The sequence below is a fragment of the Podarcis cretensis genome, assembly GCF_951804945.1.
Source record: "Podarcis cretensis genome assembly, chromosome: 7".
Lineage (NCBI taxonomy): Eukaryota > Metazoa > Chordata > Lepidosauria > Squamata > Lacertidae > Podarcis > Podarcis cretensis.
Genome location: NC_137176.1, coordinates 59,231,915 through 59,250,611, shown reverse-complemented (window position 1 = coordinate 59,250,611; position 18,697 = coordinate 59,231,915). Strand labels below are relative to the sequence as shown.

The 18,697-nt window shown below is 39.7% G+C and overlaps 1 protein-coding gene and 1 long non-coding RNA gene across 7 annotated transcripts in view; one reads left to right on the top strand and one right to left on the bottom strand.

Moving 5' to 3' along the window:
* The window catches only part of LOC307219770, a 78,983-nt gene extending 67,332 nt beyond the window's left edge, over positions 1-11,651 (top strand). Inside the window, exons 4-6 of one of the 3 annotated variants that reach the window (XR_013840536.1) lie at positions 9,340-9,394; positions 9,611-9,745; positions 11,547-11,651. This is a non-coding gene — a long non-coding RNA (uncharacterized lncRNA). Of the gene's footprint in view, positions 1-9,339; positions 9,395-9,610; positions 9,746-11,005; positions 11,118-11,546 lie in introns of those variants that run through there. The other 2 variants (XR_013840537.1, XR_013840535.1) reach the window with 2 other exon arrangements.
* PREX2 (phosphatidylinositol-3,4,5-trisphosphate dependent Rac exchange factor 2) overlaps positions 1-18,697 on the bottom strand; it is a 104,962-nt gene that overhangs the window by 49,244 nt on the left and 37,021 nt on the right. For all 4 annotated transcript variants that reach the window (XM_079983029.1, XM_079983030.1, XM_079983027.1 and 1 more), the window contains exons 4-12: positions 18,255-18,359; positions 15,840-15,941; positions 14,524-14,685; positions 11,529-11,662; positions 11,016-11,119; positions 9,586-9,735; positions 4,934-5,078; positions 2,602-2,702; positions 260-363 (exon numbers count right to left, since the gene is read on the bottom strand). In XM_079983029.1, coding sequence (XP_079839155.1) covers positions 260-363; positions 2,602-2,702; positions 4,934-5,078; positions 9,586-9,735; positions 11,016-11,119; positions 11,529-11,662; positions 14,524-14,685; positions 15,840-15,941; positions 18,255-18,359 — 1,107 coding nt within the window. The remainder of the gene's footprint in view (positions 1-259; positions 364-2,601; positions 2,703-4,933; positions 5,079-9,585; positions 9,736-11,015; positions 11,120-11,528; positions 11,663-14,523; positions 14,686-15,839; positions 15,942-18,254; positions 18,360-18,697) is intronic.

Genomic DNA, 18,697 nt, shown 5'->3' with positions numbered 1-18,697 from the left:
GGTGATTACCCCACTCCAATATGCATTCTTATCCCATACTGAGCGACCTATGAAGTATAGGAAAAGGACCTCACTGGGCCCAGTGAACTGGAGAACAGGTTTATCATTCTCCTTCTGAGAATACGTATTGTGTTATAATTTCATACATTCAAGCTCGTGTGTGTGCAGTGATGGATGAATTGTTTTAATATAGAAAAATCTTTTTTTATAAGAATATCTGGTAAATTTATACTATACCATGACATTATAAGGTTTATACCTTGGAAATTACGTCCTGCATTTCACTTCTCGGATAGTATGTGCCATCATCATAACGGAATCTGTAGAGCATGTGCTCAGGCTTGAACTGATGTTTGTCAGTAACTAAAGTAAAGGGAAACATAAAAGACAGATGAAAAAAATCTAGTGTTTTAACACCCGAGATGTGTGTTTTCAGAACCTTCTCTATTTCTGTGATTCTAATTTGCTTAAACTATTTTTAATACTGAATTTTAAATTGTTGTAACCCACCCCAAGACCTGCTGGTGAAACCTTATATGGTTGCATTTCAGTTAGCTTTCTGCCATGTTCCCAGATGCCTTTTATTGAGAATCCATTAGTATATACAGTCAGACCTCTGACGTTGAACGCCTTGCGAGTCGAACATTTTGGCTCCCAAACACTGTAAACCTGGAAGTGAGAGTTCTGGTTTACAAGCATTCTTTGGAACCCGAACGTCCAACGCGGTTTCCACGGCTTCTGATTGGCTGCAGGAGCTTCCTGCAGCAAATTGGAAGCTGTGCCTTGGTTTCCAAAGTCGAACAGACTTCCAGAACGGATTCCGTTCGAATTCCGATGTATGACTGTACTTATAGTTAAGAATTTTCTTATACCACCCTAGGCCCCTTCAGAAGGAAAGGCAGAATGTAAATCGATTACTCATCAACAGGAAATTCCTGCACTACCTTTGATGCATGACATGCCTTAATTAATCAGAGGCATGTTTTAGTCCACTATCCATCCTGTCACAGCAGCTACTATCTGCTCTATGTATGTACATGTGTGTGGGGGTGTGCTATTGAAAATGGCAAAAAAATCCCTTCTAGCAGCACCTTAGAGACCAACTAAGTTTGTTATTGGTATGAGCTTTTGTGTGCATGTACAATGCTGGCAAAGAACTGAGCTGATTTGCAGAGGCTTCTCAAACTAAGCAACGGTGTGTTAAGAAGGACTGAATGAAAGGCAGGGGCAGTAGCTGCAGGAAAAATAATTACAGGCAGCATATGAAGATGCTTAAGTGAGTAGACAGCAAAAGAGGAAGCAACGAGCTGCATGTTGCTTAGCCTTGCTCTGTGGTCTATATTGACTGATTCGCCTCTAATATTGAAAGAAATTAAGTGGTATGAAGCTTCTCATTGTAGTTATAGGCTGGTATTTATCAACTTGCCTTCCATATCTGCAGAGGAAAATGCTTTTTCTTAAAAGGCAGCTGTGCTTGGGGAGTGTCTGAGTGCATACTTGCATTCATTAGATGTGATTATGACGTATTAAAGAAAACAAGCAAAAAATAATGCCTGCAATTTCTGTAATAGGTCTGAGTTTATTTAGGTTTTAGCAAACAATACTTAATGCAGTGTGCATGTATAATAATACTAATTATTTTTTTCCTTAAAATGTATAATTAAAGTTGTGTGTTTGTAATGTGAACCTGACTCCTTCACAAACACACGTCCTTTCTCAGTTGAAGAGCAGATGGTTCATTCAACTTTATTTTAAGAATTCTATTCCTGTGGACGACACAGCTGGGTCTACTTGGTAATAAAAGTAATATGTCTGGCTCAAACTTCTGTGTTCTGTCTAAAGTAATGACTCCATCAAAACAGCCGATAAAATATTCATTAAATTTCTATTGGGTCAATCTAGGATTGAATTCTGAGTATAATTTAAAAGGAAAGTTATTTCTTCAAACAAAATTTTTATATAGTACATTTAAATATAGTCTGACATAAGAAATTATTATACACTTCCAATCAACAACCGATTTACGCATGTCCGACTAATATGTGATCCAGCACACGTGCACAGCACTGAACCTAGAAGTGACCCTAAAATGTCACTGAAAGGGCGGAACGGGGGTGGGGCGGGGTGGAATGCTTTACGCAGGTCCCACCAAAATGTGTGGGGGTCTAGAACATATCCCCCGCCCAAACAAGGATTGTCTGTATGCATTTTTTTCATCCTGTCTAGAGAAAATCTCCTCTATTAAAGTGAGGTGTCGATAAACAACGTAGCATATTTGTAGTAGATTTCTATCCAGCATTTCCTGTCACCAGGCAATAGAGAAACATACCCATTGTTAGCAAACTCTGATTGTCTTGCTATCAGCAAGCCTCCTGCTATAGCATTTCACCAGACTTCAAATCTACACTAACTATTATTGAGAGCTGTACTTAAGTCATCTATGAGGAATCCTGGATCTCATCCTTGTTATTCCAAATGTGTGGTAGCTGTCTCCATGAGATACACATGGAGACAGCTACCTTCAAATACTTGAGGGCTGGCTGGCTGACTGACTGACTGACTGACTGACATAAATACTTGAGGGAAGGGGAATATAATTACCATGGTGTATAATGCCGTTCTCTAGTAAAGCCTGACCAAGATGAACACCTTCTTCGGGTCTGTGGATCTCCCCAATTTCCAGCAACCAGGATACAAACTCACTAGTTAGGGGGAAAAACAATGAATTATTTTAGCATATTTTAAAATTAAATGGCAGAAAAATAATGACTTCAAATGAATCAAGATTGTTATGGAAGCAACAAAACTTGGTTTGGTTTTTAAATTTACTATTCAAGAATTAATACAACTCCTCCACAAATCTAGAGCCCTTGTTCCCTTCAGCAACAAGCTATGATATAGATAAGGACATAGGAATATGGCACTATGAACTATGAAAAGAATCCAGCACACAGATTAGTGTAGGTTATCTCATTAACTTGGATAAGTGTAGTTTGCTGTTTTTCAATTTGTCATCTTCTGCTGCTTTTTTGTTTTGATTGTTAAATTCTTGGTGCAGCAATAAAACTGCTAGCACATTTGCAAAGCTAAGCAGAATCCAGTATGGAGCCTCCTAAAAGTTACTTATGAAGTTACCCAGAGCTGGCTCTTTCACTTTCAGAACTGCCATCACCTGAAGTATCTAGTGTGTGCATTGCTGCACATAAATAGCCTTCAGTTCCCTGGAGCAATGTATATTGATAACATGCCACAACTCCAGGGGAGATTATACAAAGAAAAATACATGGCTGCCCTCACGCCCCCATACAATTTCCTTGAGAGTCATGTCATCAGTATATGTCACTTCAGGAAAAATGAAGACTCTAAGTGCAGCAATGCACATACCAGCTACTTCAGACCTGCTGTTCTGAATGTAAAAAAGAAGAGATCCAGCCTACAGCCACATCATCATAACTATTTTTTAAAAGACTCCAGCACACTCAGCCACATAACTGTGGAATTGAGACAGATTGTAGATTCTGAACTGAACCCACATCCAATCCACACTTCAGTCAGGAGGTGCAGAGAAGGTAATTGCTTCAAATTCATGTTTACTGAATTCTTCCTCTGGCCAAATGAAGTTTAGTCACCTCCAAGTAAAGTGCTAAAGCCCAAGAGCCATGTAGCTGGTGACTGTATTTGGGTAATGCCTGTCTCTTATGCATCTTCTAGACTCTAAAATTTAGAGGGTCAGCCTTCCAAAGAAATCTCTAGTTGCATGTTTGAGGGCTTCCAAACTATCACTGTTTTCATTAAACAAGGATGCAGGGATGGGGAGGTATGGGAAAGTCAAAAGAAAGAAGGGTATGAAATGATGAGATTGAAATTATATTGTTTTGTATTGTTTTTGTTATCTATCTGAAAAATGAATAAAAATTATTAAAAAAAAAAAAACCTATCACTGTTTTCAGATGGGATTCTGCCACATACCTGCAAATTCAGACCATGCAATTAAAGCTTATATGGAGTTCTTGCACAACAAACCCACTTCCCCAAAAGACTGAACTTTTTGAAACAAGGATAGGGACACAAACCTACCATAAGTGGAAATTGTGGGATAGCACTTTCTTTTACACAGTTAATGTAAAGTAAGTACATTAAACTTATGTTAATTATTAAGAGGGTGCCATCAACCTTGGTTTATGTCTAAAAGAAATTTCTATGTTGTCTAGCTTCCCTGCGAATGAATCGGAGTGAATGCTTATTAAGTAGCCAGTGTCATCTAATCTGCCTGCAGACAAATCAGGATTAGTGCTTAATAAACAGGTAATCTCAACGTGAAATGCTCTTTGCTCCTAGCCCTTGAGACCTGCCTAGAGAAACTTCAGCCTGGCACCTTCAGTGAAAATCTGGGAGGCTGAAAGAAGGGCTCCTGTCAGTTTTTGTTGTTCTGCCTGCTGGATTAGACTAAATTTTAGTCTAATTTAAGTTTTATCCTGTTCTCCATTGGCCAACCAGATAGCTATGGGAAGTGCACAAGCAGGACATCGGCACAGGAGCAAGGGCAATTGTCATAGAACTGTAGAGTTGGAAGGGACCCTGAGAGACATGTAGTCCACGCCCTGCAATGCAGGAATCTCGGCTGAAGAATCCATTATTTTGGGTGTATGAAATAACATGGTGATTTCAACTTCAATATTTGGGAGGCAACAGGTGGACATTTACATACACAAATTGTACTAATTTGTCTCATAAATATTCTTTCTTAAAGAACTATCATGTCTGCTGACTTACATAATCATTTAAGAACAATTTGGGTAGCTAACATAGGAATCCATGTTTCATAGATATAGCCCTCTTGATTTGTTCTTAACTAACCAGAATGGCAAACACTAGCTAAAACAAGGTTTCAGTCAAGTGAAATCCAAAATAGAAATAGAAACACATACGGTACCTTCCAAGAAAGCATTTTGGGAAAGTGGTTAATTTTCTCTTCCGGTCTTTTATCAAATTTCCTTGTCTGCACATCATTTTGTAAAGTTTTTCTCCTTGTTCAGAGATCATCATCCAAGTATCTTGTTCCACACCTAGTTTTAGTCCTGAAAAACAAAAACAAAGTTATTTTTTTATTTGAAATGTTTCCAGGTTTTTGTAACTGTAGATTTATCAGATACAAATATACATCTTAGCTATAAGATAAATATATAAGTTCTTTGGCTTTTATAACAAAACTGGTATGGTAATGTTATTGAGAGTGGCATTTGAACCATTTCCAACAAAGTAATATATGCAATCAATTTTTGTATATATAAAAAGAGACACCGCAATGCCCAAGAGATTCTATAAGGCCTTGCATTTCCAGTTATAAATACTGCATAACGAAGTAAGAAGAGCCTGCTGGACCAAGCCAATGGCCGATCAAGGCCAGCATCCTATTATCACAGTGGTGAGCCAGATTCCTGTGAGAAGCACATAAGCAGGAGCTGAGCTTCTGGCCTCCTGTGGTTTCCAGCCACTGGTATTCAGATCTCAGACAGCTGATCTGGGCAAGATCCCTGCCAAATGCAATAATGGCTACAGTCTTTTCAGTCATCACCATTCATCAGTGAACTCATCTCACAGTGATTCTAAAAATCCAAAAGGGCTGAGTACCAGTCTACCTGCAGGTTCGCCAGGAAAACCAGAAAATAGCTACAGTACCAGCTTGTCAAAATTAGATAATGAGGGAAGGGTCAGAAGTTCATAATCAAATAAAAGCAGTACAAACAAAACCTGGTATCAGCTTCTGTTAGAGAAGAATTGCCTTTGCAAACTACAGCCTAGCTACTATATTTCTTGACTTTCTGCTACTGCAAGGACTTTTAGCTGTGCAATGGAAATTCTCCACCCTCCTCTCCCTGCACAAGCCCTGAATCTGCTCTGGAGGGTTGGGAGAAGCCCCAAAACAGATTTAGGGTCATGTGGGGTCAAGCAGAAGAGAGGGCAGGGAATTTCCATTGCACATCTAAAAGTCCTTGCACTAGTGGAACTGTTTGGTCAGATAGTGCCCTAAAGAAAGGAAAAAGTAAATGTACAGAGCCATGGAATTACACCTCCCTCACCACTCCTCAACCTTGAGGTCTAATGTACACACAGAAGTGTTCCAGAGCTGGACCAGATCCTAGAAGGGAACAATATTTTATAAAGAATGCCTTGGCCAGCCACTTTGAACCAGTAGCAGTTGGTGAGACAGCACTGCTTAGCTGACCTCCCAACACTGTGTCACTGTGGCATACTGCAAGGGTGATGGGGAAGAGCAAAGCAGTGAAGAGGTCAGTACAGGGCAAACACTCCAGTGCAGCCAAGCTAGTGCTCCTGCTTGTGTGTTTGCACCATGCCAACTTCCTGGCTGCATCACTCCCAGTATGCCAACAGTGACAGGGGATCAGGTAAACATCAGCACACCATCAAAACCTACTGCTCTGTGTTGCAGGGTACAGTGGTACCTCGGGTTACATACGCTTCAGGTTACAGACTCCGCTGACCCAGAAATAGTACCTCGGGTTAAGAACTTTGCTTCAGGTTGAGGACAGAAATCATGCTCTGGCGGCGCAGCAGCAGCGGGAGGCCCCATTGGCTAAAGTGGTGCTTCAGGTTAAGAACAGTTTCAGGTTAAGAACGGACCTCCAGAACGAATTAACCTGAGGTACCACTGTATTAATACAGGGTGATTCATAATGAAGCATACAGTTTCCAGGTGCTGTAAGACAGTAACAGGCGACAACACAGACCACAACTGCGAACCGTGAGGTAGATGTACTCACAAAGTTTTTGTTCCGCTACTGAGGGAAGTGATGTAGGTGATAGTGCATGTGTCACATGACTAGTCAGGCAAAATGGCTGCGTCTGCAGTGAGAAGGCATTTTGTGTTGTTGAACTGAGCAAAACGGAATCTGTAACTGTTGTGCAATGGCATTTTCAATTGTAGAAAATGTATCTATGGTTGGCATTAAAAAATTGAAACTATGGGCTGATTGTGCAAACTTAGAACTCCTAGATAGTTGTGTGTATCAGAAGAAGTCGTCAATAGTGTTTGCACCACCATTCAACGAAGCCTGGGAAAATCGATGCGTAGGGTGAGTCACGTTTGGGCAAAAATGGATTAGCGGTTCAATGTGTGTTGTGTGACAAGGAACATCTGTGACTGTTTCTAAAAAAAACTTTAAACATTCTCCTACAATTCTGTTACAGGTAAGATAAGATATGTTACATTCTTCTTTTTTTATAGTGCATTGAAACTGTGTACTTCATTGTGAATCACCCTGTATTATTGGTTGAATTTGTCTGTACTTATAAACTGTTTGCATCATGAGTACAAATTATAAGGATAGGACCCTTCAAAGGTGTGGCTACTCAGTGGCAGCAATAGGTGAGCTCTCCTCAGCTCAGTTCAGAATTAGGCTCCACTAATACATTTTTTTCTTGAAAAACAATTACAGTATAAATCTGTTAAATATAGATTTAATTCTCCACAGTTTTTAAATTCTAAAACTTGGAAATTGTGTCAAATGCCCAACGGCATAATTGGGAGCAAAAAGGGCCCAAACATTTACCCAGAATGCCTCACCCGTGAGCTGTAACCCATTTCATCCATCCCAAATTCATTTGTCAGTGGCAGCAGCACCATGAACAACCAGGTCTCCTTTGTTCCCTAATGCCTAGAATACTGAAAAGGCAGAATTCCAGACTGCAGGGACCATGAGACATTTAGTTTTCTAGTGCACCTGGGTAATTAGCAGGGATGTGGACAGAGCATGTTCCAGGTTTCTTTGCACTTGGGATGTTGTTAAATATACCCTTAGCAGTGCCAGGAGACCTAGGTCATGTGGTTTCCAGGATGCCTGATAGTTCTACTGACTACTCAGATACCATGGGGAGACAACGTGTTCCCCGAGCTCCTTGCTGATTTGAATATTGTCAGAAGCTCAGCTTACATTCCAAGTGGAATAACTCTGCAAGGAAGTGGCACTTGGTTCTTAATACAGCTGAGTAATACAAGCAGGAGAAATTTTAAACCTGATAGAAGCAGGCAGACATTTATTTATTTATTTATTTATTTATTTATTTATTTATTTATTTATTTCTATACTGCCACATCATAAAATAAAGGGGTGCTGTACGTGTTGAAACATAAAACACCATTTAATTTTTTTAATGTAATTATTCTCTAAGGTTACTGGCTAATCAAAAGTAAGCATTAAATATCTGCAAAGGACTGAAAGTTAAAAGGGAGAAAATTAGGAAAATGACATCCTCATCACTTAAAAATCACAGGGGCGGGGAGATGAGAGATCATATGCCTTCCCCTCATCTCCCTTTCTTTTTTCAAGTAACAGCATTTAAGATCACAAGATCTCTACTTCAGAAAGTCAGCTGAATTTCCTTTCCAGTTATCCGTGTGCAAACTTTTCAATTTGTTTGCATCCAGGGAAGTGAGCAGAATTTTGGCCAATGCTGTCGTATGAAGCAAACAAAAGAATTACAATTTCTCTTTATTCACGTTGAATGGAATGCTGTTTACTGCCACTTTTAGCAAAAGCATTTGAATTTTTGCAAACTGTGCTGTTGAATCATTGGCAATCATTGGCAATTCTGCTTGCAATTAAGGCATCCTGCTTTGTAAAAGAGGTGTTTACACAGATGTTTCAGTTATAGTTAGCAGGAGATGGCAGGAAAAAAATAAAGGTTGTAAATATAAGAATTATTTGAGAGATGTTTCAAAAGCTTCTGTCTTGAGAACTGATGTGATAGATCATCCTGCTCTTACTGTCTTGTATTTGCCAAAGCCTTTGGCTATACTTTTTCCTGTGTCTTGACTCCTTTCTATACAGTGGCTTCTTTGTGCATTAAAACCACAGTACTCACACAAGCCTCATGGGAGACCCAAAACACATTCCTTCACCTAATGTTGCCATTGATGGATGATCCAAACACCTTTCATTATAGTGGCACCTCAACTGCAGGGAAATCATGGTTCCCCAGGACTTTGTAGGTGGAATTCGCTGATAAAATTCAACAACTTCCTATTCAAGCATTTCTGTTGCTCCTATAATTGTTGTGTGTCCAGGCACCTATTGATTACTGCTTAAGAAACCATTTTTATACAGTGGCAAATGCTGATGTATTTGGAAACCATTCAAAAATTTGGAGGACTATATTTTATTTTATTTTATTTCAGTTTTGAGACAAAATACTCCAAGCTTTACAAGTTGAGAAAGACCCTTCGCGTAATCTTCTATATCCACCCTCCTCCCATGCTGCATTGCCCCATCATCTCATGAATGTGTATTCCTATTCTATCTCCTATTGTTGTCTAAATAGGCAGGGGGCAACATGAATGGTGAATGGAAGAAAGGAATCTCCAACATATTTTTTGGTAAGAATGCCAGCTCAGATCCCCAAAGGAAGCAGAATAAAGTGTGTCAATTAAGGCATGAAAGAAATAATGGGGGTTGAATTCTTCTTGGCTCAGGCTGAGGAAATCCTCAGATAGGAGGCACAAAGCCAATTTCCTCCAAGTGTGATATTGCCTAGAAATAACCCACAATTTGACATTTATGCTCTCACCTTTTCTCCTTTCTCTTTCTTTCAGAATAGCTTCCAGCCATTCCTGCTTTTCTTCGGGTGTTTTAGCCATACACACAAACCATTTATTCTTTGCTGTGTTGTGTATCTTCCAACCATTGAGAACTATGTGACCACTGCTGTGATAATCAGCTAGAAAAAGGTAACACAAAGGAAACTTTGGAGGATGTGCATGAATGTTTAGCAAGTAAACCCTCTGGCCCATACAAAGTATTTTCTGATCCCACCCTGAGACAGGAAAATTACCCTCAACACTACCAGCACACACACTGCCCTCCTTTAAAAAAATCAATAGAGTCCTAAGATTTTATTATCTACCTCAACACCAAACAATCATCGTGGGAGATAAGCTTCTCCCTGAGAGTGGAATGTGAAATACAGTGCTGCCCCGCAAGACGAATGCCTCGCAAGACGAAAAACCCGCTAGATGAAAGGGTTTTCCGTTTTGGAGGTGCTTTGCAAAATGAATTTCCTATGGGCTTGCTTCGCAAGACAAAAATGTCTTGCGAGTTTTCCCGACTTTTTCCCCCTCCCCCCCTTTTTCTAAGCCGCTAAGCCGCTTATCTGCTTATCCGCTAAAAGCCGCTAAGCCGCTAATAGCGCTAATCCGCTAAGCCGTCAATGGGCTTGCTTCGCAAGACGAAAAAACCGCTAGACGAAGAGAATCGCGGAACGGATTCTTTTCGTCTTGCGAGGCACCACTGTACATTTATCAAGGGTTGTATCCAACTAAGTTAGAGCAGACACATTGAAATTAATGTTAGTCATTGTCCATTAAGTTCAACAGAAGCCATGTTGGATACAACCCAAAGACACAATGAATCTTGGCATATAAGAACGTTGCAATTGATGAGCAGCTAATATCTTTTAGAGGAAGATGTCCACTGAGGCAAGATATACTGTCCAAACATGCAAAGTATGGCATAAAATTCTGATTTTGTTGCAATTCCTCATCATCTTGCTTATGATGCAGACATAGTATTCAACAGCACAGGCAGATCTGGGCTGCTGATGTGGTTTCCCAATGCTAAGAAACACCTATTGATGGACAGTTCAAATAATAAAAAAGACTTTACGGGGTCTGAAACAGCTAAGTGCCCCATTGAATGCTTAATGAATGTTTTCTCCTCAGAGTGTACTACCACTAACTAATTTTGTTACCACAAAGATATACTGTCTCAGCACAGCAGCTCATAGAATAGATGTGTGCCTTTGTTTAACTCTTATTATTATAATAATCTTTATTTAATTTCTGCTAACTACTGCCAAATTACTGCATGAATATTAAACCTATATAGATTATTGCAAATATAAAGAAATGTAAAACCAACAGAATAGCTCAAAAAGAAGATGCATTTATATTTAGTTACAGCAACCATTTTAGATTATCTCCTTGGTTCAGATGCACATACCGGTGCCATCATCTACATTCTCGACTTCCATCACCTCTGTGTTTATTCTGCCCCGGAAGAGATAACGATGGCCTTCTGTTGATGCTTTGCTGTTCTTCAGTCGTCTTATGGTGAGGGTAGGGGAGAAAGAGCAATGTTCAGACACTGACTTTGCTATTTTTACTCCAGAATCATCACAACTATTAATCATTATTACCAATTAATTATATTACAGATGCAACAAATCTTTTTTTTAAGGGCTACTGTCCATCTCTGTATGCTGTGATAAAAAAAATTATAATAAAGTTAAGCTTGAAAATACAGGCAAGAAGGATACCTTGCAGAACTATTGTTCCCCCCCCAAAAAAAAATCTTTAAGTGTAGTTGCTTTGCATTCTACAGAGTGTATAAATTTTTGAATTTAATGCATATATGAACATTAAAGTAGCTAAATCAAAATATCAGAAATATTTTTAACATTAAAATCGACATCATTTTGTTTTATGGAGTCAGTCTTCAGTGCATGTTTCTTACCTATGTTTTCTTTTGCAGTAGACCAGAAGGTTGTCAAAAAGAAAAAACACCCGTTCCTGAATATTTCCTGCAGATATTTTCAGCAAAACTCCATACATCAGCATTTCTGTGCACGTGTCTGTGATGTTAGATCCCTACCCAAGAAACATATTTTTAAAAATTGATTGGATCCTAAAGGCTGGTAGAGATTGGCAAAACCAAGATACATAGAATTTGGGACCGGTTTACCTACAAGATTGCCTTACCCCATATTTGCCCACTTGACGGCTTCAATCAGCGGAATTGGCACTTTTACAGGTGCCACATAACACACTGCATATGTAAGAATTTCGGAATTCCCTGCCTATTGATATTAGGCAGGTGCCTTCACTGTACTCTTTTCAGGGCCTGCTGAAAACATTCTTATTTAGACAAGCTGACCCAGATATTTAGAAAGCTTATATGAGTTTTAATTTGTTTTAGTCTATTCTATTGTGGTTTTAACTTTCTGTACGTTTTAAATGATGGTATAAATTCTTTAGTGATAATGTCATTGTTTTATATTTTTGTAAACTACTCTGGTGTTTTTTCTACATATTCTACATATTTCATCAAAAAAGAGTTTTTTTGCAAAAAATACGCACCCTAATCTGCAGATTTTAATCAAGAAAGCAAAATAACACACTTTATTGCAAGTATTGGGGAGCAATGGTTTTTGGCCAGAACTCTTCCTTTGCTACCAGATCTTGGTTGAAGAATTTTGCTTCCCTCTAAATCTAATGTCCAGCTTTCAGTACTGAGTTTCCCCTTGAACTGTTCTCATACATATCAAATACCATGGAAATGATTCATGCTACTGTGTCGTTTGAGATGTAACTAAAGATCAAAAACAAGGTATCCATGATCTGAAACCTATCAATAAAAATAACTGTTTGTAACAGAATACAACATATTCTCTAATTAGCTGCTGGCTAGAAAACAATTGTGTTTGAGTTACTCCATACAGTATCAGGGGTTTCTTCTCTTGTGAATCCCAAAACGTTACCACCTATTTTTCTAACAGCTGAGATCCTGCTATATGAACATCATCTCAGACAAGCTGTACTTTGATGAGGATATTGAAATTAGCATTGTACTATGATTTTTAAAATAAAAATAATTGAAGTTTTAAAGACTATATTCTTTTTTTTAAAAAAAGTCTGTATTCCCACAATTTTTTTAATTGTCAGCAACACAAGATTAGCTTATGAAACTTTTGTGTAGGAATGCAAGTCATGCTTTGATCCTCCATCAGATGCTAAAAATAGTCCTCTTCCCAGCTAAGCAATGTGCTAAACATTTTCTTCTGACAGAAAATCTCTAACAAGTGTGCTTCTCTGTTCTTAAGAATTGTAGCAAACCAGATGTTTAGTTAATTAAACCAGCTCTTGCAGTGTAGAAGAATTTATTGCAAAGAAGCCTCCGAAAACTGGCTAGCTTTTGCAGAAACCATTTAAATTCAGAGAGTTTGAAGTGGAAAACTATCATATGAAGAAAAAGTCTTCCTTTACTGGGTATTAACTTGTAACTAAAGCATACCTTCAAATCTGATTACTAATATAGGGCTGGATGTGACATCACCTTACTGAAAAACTATCATTATCCAACATTATGTTACTGGTACAAAACATAGGAAGCTACTCTGAGCTGAAGCAACAAGCTCAAAGCTCTTTGCACACTGAGCTTCTCAGGTAGACTTGAGGTTGAACAACAGGTTTGATTACCCATTTTCCTTCCAAGGTAAGGGAAACTGACCTCACTAAGCCTGGCAAGACAGCTTACTCTTACCCCTTCTTGAACTAATTTGACTTATGTTGGTAATATGAGGCTGGTTGCCCCATAATAACTAATATGTGTTTTGATTTGAACATAGTAACACAGGGATACAGGTAGAAATAGATTATAACATGAATACTTGGCTACTGCCAAAAGCAGTAACATCAAGTAAATCTCAGTTCACAACGGCGATGTGAGTTTTCCTAACCACACTCTTTTTCCTTGGGAACAGGGAATGCCTCAGTGCATTGGTATCACATCACATGCTTTCTGTAACTAAACCTTATCAAGGGACGGAAAAAAGAAAGTATTGAGCGACTGCATTTGTCACCAACCATCCAGTACTCATATTGTACAGCAGGGCTCAAGCTATAAAGGAAAGGGCAGAGAATCCATAATGAAATCCACAACCCATCTTCTGATCCCTCATCCCAACCCTCTCAATTTCAGCTAAATCATGCCCTCTAAACCATGCATTAAGAATATAATAAAAGCTCTGCTGCATCAGGCTAAAGGCCCATCTAGCCCATAGTCTCACAGTGGCCTACCAGCCAGCTGCCTACGAGAAGACCACAAGCAGGATGTGAGCACAAAAACAGTCTCCCCACTCATGATTCACAGTAATCCATATTCAGAGACATACCACCTCCATCAATGGAGGGGGAACATAGCTATTCTGGCTAAAGCTAAGGGACCCTCCTCATTCTCCTGAAATTCAAACATCCACCCAGAGTGTTCCATTGACAGATAAGAGAAAGAAGTTGAGACATAATGGGAAGGGGGGTGGATGCTCCCTTACACGTGTTTCCCTACCATAACACACGTTTCCCCACTTTTCCTGAAATAGACAGGGTAGTGTAAGGGAATCTCATCTTAATCCCACCCTCTGCCTCACCCACTGAAAATATAGGTGGTGTCTCCCGCAATGGTTTTGGGGCAATAGTCAAAAGAGACCCTCCTGCTGCCTTGCCCAATCCCCAAATTTCTGTTATTAATCCTACAGACAATAACTCACCCAGTTCACAAGTATAATATTATTCCTACTATCAAGAAAAAGGACAAAGCATTTTATTCTAATTGTGAATTATGGATTGTTCCCAATATGTCACATAATGTACCGAGCTGAATATAAATCAGGCACCATGTGCAGACATCTAAATGCCTCCCACATCTGATAAAATGACAAAAATTGTGACATTACCTCCCATCCTTCAATGTGAGACTGCCATTCTTCTAAAACCTCTAATTTTTCCATCTGTCTCTTGGCCTCATTTATGTTGGAGCAGACAGCTTTCATGGCTTGGAGAGCTTCCATTAAGGCTGCGTAGTCACTGTGTTTTTTGGGAGTGCGCTTTATCAACTCCTTTTTTTAAAAAAAAAAAATTAAAAGAAAAAAATTAATCCCTGCACTTTCACACTAATGAAAACCAATTCCCGCACTTTCACTGCTCATCATTTCACTGTTGGGGAAGAACCACAGCTCAGTGGCAGAACATCTGTTTTACACATAGAAGATCCCAGGTTTAGTCCTCATCATCTCCTGTTAGGGATGGGAAAGGTCCCTGCATAAAACTCTGGGGAGCTGCTGCCAATCATTGACTAGATGGGCCAATGGTCTGACTCACCATAAGGCAGATTCCTATGTTCCTATTATAGGAAACAAGCTGTAGTGTCATACACACTTACTTGGGAGCAAGCCTCACTGAATCCAGAAAGATTCATGGGAATGACCAATGAAACTGATAGGGATACTAAAACTAAATATTAGGTATTAGTACCCTCTTTTATTAAATCTATGCTTAATTCTTCCATTCAATTCTCTCATGGGACTTCCCCAACTCCTTCCCTGGACTAAGTAGCACACACCAGTCCACAGCATACTGCAGGATGGGGATTTCAGGGGACTCCACAAATATGCAGCATGGGAAAAGGGAAATGCTAGCCCCATCCTTCAGAGATGCTGATAGAAGCAGGGAATGGAGACAAGCTCCTGGCAAACAATGGGAGGGAACTACACAGCATCCAGCAGTAGATATGCATGTGAGAGGAAGGAAGTAGGGTTTCTCCTGAGCAGTCTTCTCTAATCTGGTACCCTCCAGATATTTGGGACTTCAACTTTCATCAGCCACAGCCAATCTATCACAGATGTTGTCAACTCCCCCAGTCCAAACACGGAACCTGTCAGTCACAAAGCAGTTCCTCGCAGCAGCACTACTCTCTCCAACATTACCCCGGTTAGGGACAAAGTTGCGAACTGCTAGAGTGATCCCAATGTTGCTTGCCTACTAGAGTTTCACACTTGTTCTTTATATCCCTTCACCTAAAGGATTCTGCAGGCATTACATGGAAAAATGGATCAGATCCAAAAGTAAACTTCTATCAAGCACAATAGGGGAAAATGTGAATTGATAAGTCTCATTTGCTTCAGGAAAGGGATTGTCATTACTGAACATCAAACAGAATTTAACAAAGAATATGTTTTCAGAATAAAATATTCTAAGCAACAAAAATGTATACCTTCAGAAGAAGTGGATACTTGCATATTCTCTGGATTGGTGTTACTAAATAACCTTCCAATGGTACATCAGTATTCTTCCGTCCTCCTAACAACATGCAGTTCTAGAAAGGAATTGAAACATTTAATTCTTTTGGAATTAACTTTTCCATTGTCAATATTATGCTCCTGGATCTTCCTTGACTGCTCAGTTTTCAGACGGTTTCACTGGGTGGCAATGCCTTTTACCAAATTCCCTTTATTAGCAGGCTGCAGACATTCCTCTGTTATTATGGCCAAAGTTGGATCAGGCCAGTGGTTCATCTAGTCCAGCATCCTGTTTCCACAGTTTTCTGAGAAAAACTTAGTTTGCATTCAGCCAGACTTTTTCTCAGTTGCATTTGAGCCATCTCCCAGCTTATTTCCTCACCCTAAGCTCTACAGTATACCAGAGAGCCAAGGGGGCTCCACGAAGCAGGAGAGGGCGCTCAGGAGCAATTGTGTCAACAGCCTGAGCCCCATTTGGCTGTTTCAGAGGTCAGCCAGGGCTTTGACAGAAGCACCAGTCATATCAGCCAGAAAATCCCTCAGAGCTGTCTAAAAACATACTGGGTCAATCAGCCTTTGAGGGTGGACCATCTCTGCAGAGGGGGGAAGGTGCTGAAAGCCTCAATCTCAGCAGGAAGTGTTCTGACCATGACCATGACCATGACTATTTGTTGTATGTGCGACCTTTTATGTTGCAGATTTCAATGGGATAAAGTTTGGGACTGACCCAACCACGCAAGGCAGCCAAAATTCAAGAGTTTCCTACATCCATTACACAAGATAGCTTGGGAGAGTGAGTCCTGCTGCACTTTTGAAGAAGGTACACAGAGGCAACTTAGCAGCTTGTTGACTGAGTCATATCTGCTGAATTCTAGCAGAGTTGAGAGCTTTTAAATACCAGTTCCTGGGAACCACCGGAGGGGAGAGGGCTCATGTGTTCAGATCCTGCTTGCAGGTTTCCCCACAGGCCTCTGGTTGGCCACTATGTGAATAGGATGCTGAACTAGATTGGCCTGATCCAGCAGCCTCTTATTATGTTCCTAATCTCTATTGCCATTGAAGCAGGACTCTGGGGCAGAAACCAGGGCCCAACTCAGCAGAATAAATGGCAAGCGGGCCTGGCTTACCACATTTTTGAAGTGATACACATTTCCCTCCAAAAACAGCGTGCACGCGCGCACACACACACACACACACCCAAGATTACTAAGTCCAAAATCACCTAACCCCACTTTTGTAATGGTACCTGGACACAGTTGTAAGACACAGTTGTAAGGAGGAGGAAGTGAAGAACTTACAGACATTAAAAATGAATCTATTCTTCATATTATAATCAATACACTGCTTAGTATATGTTATGACAGAGCAGGGTTTATGTTTTGTTTTATTTAGATCACTCTATAAATATCCCTATATGTATTTTGCTGTATAATTTGTTTCTAAACCAGGCATACAGTGCTGCTCTGTAAAATCTTCGCAAGACGGCACTGACTGTGTAATGAAAGCAGACTCTCTAGAAGCATTATTTTGGTGATCTTCTTATCTTGTGTAAAGAATTACACAACTTTTAGAAGATATCTGAAGGAAGCTCTGTATCAGGAAGTTTTTAATGCTTTATGTTTTTATTACGGTAAGCCGTCCAGAGTGGCTGGGGAAATCCAGCCATATGCCAGATGGGTGTGGTATAATTAATAATAATAATAATAATAATAATAATAATAATAATAAATCATCCTCATCATCATCTACAGCCATGGATAAATGTAATTGGAGCAATCTCCCTACAAGGAAAATCCAAAGTGCTAGGAGTTTTGACATTTAGAATAAAAGACAGTGGGTGCAGCATAGGACATGAAAGGGATTTATGGATGATGTAGAGAAAGTAAACAGTGAAAGCTTTCCCCCTCTATTTCATAACACTAGAATTTGAAGTATTCAAATTATATTGATGGAGGAACTCATTCACGCAACTCATAATTAATTTATGACATTCATTGCCACATGATGACCACTAACTTAGCTGGAAATGAGGTGAGTTTCTATCAATGGATTTTATGAAATGTTGTATATCACCCTCAGAACCTTTGAGTTAAAGTGTAGATGCATTATTAATACTAAGGTGGTGGTGGTGGTGGCGGCGGCGTCCAAAGGCAGTCTACAAATACTAGATGATGGAGAAAAATGCCAGGGCAGGAGGGGTTGACTGTTTCCACAAACTTTATTGGAGTCACCTGGCTGGCGACAAAATGGACCTTTAGTCTGGCCTTCCAGGGCTCTTTGATTCTTTCTGCCCTTAAAACAGGCAAATATTTCACTTTTGACAATAACTTATCAATTTATCAGTTTAAACAAAAGACTTAGGTACAGAATACAAATAAATATTAGCTTACCAGTAGAAAAGCCCGTACTGTTCTTATTTTGTTAAGCTCAAGCAGAAGCTTTTGTGCCTTCTCATGGTTACTACAGTATTCATCATAGATCCGAAATTTGTCTTTCTGTGGGGGGCAGATTTATATTAGTCATTTGGTCTCCAGGTTTGCTTTTTAACTTTTTGATTAAACATTTTTAAAGGCTTAAGTAACATATATAAAATAGATAGTAAAGGTAAAGGTACCCCTGCCCGTACGGGCCAGTTTTGACAGACTCTGGGGTTGTGCGCCCATCTCACTTAAGAGGCCAGGGGCCAGCGCTGTCCGGAGACACTTCCGGGTCACATGGCCAGCGTGACATCGCTGCTCTGGCAAGCCAGAGCCGCACACGGAAACGCCGTTTACCTTCCTGCTGGTAAGCAGTCCCTATTTATCTACTTGCACCCGGAGGTGCTTTCGAACTG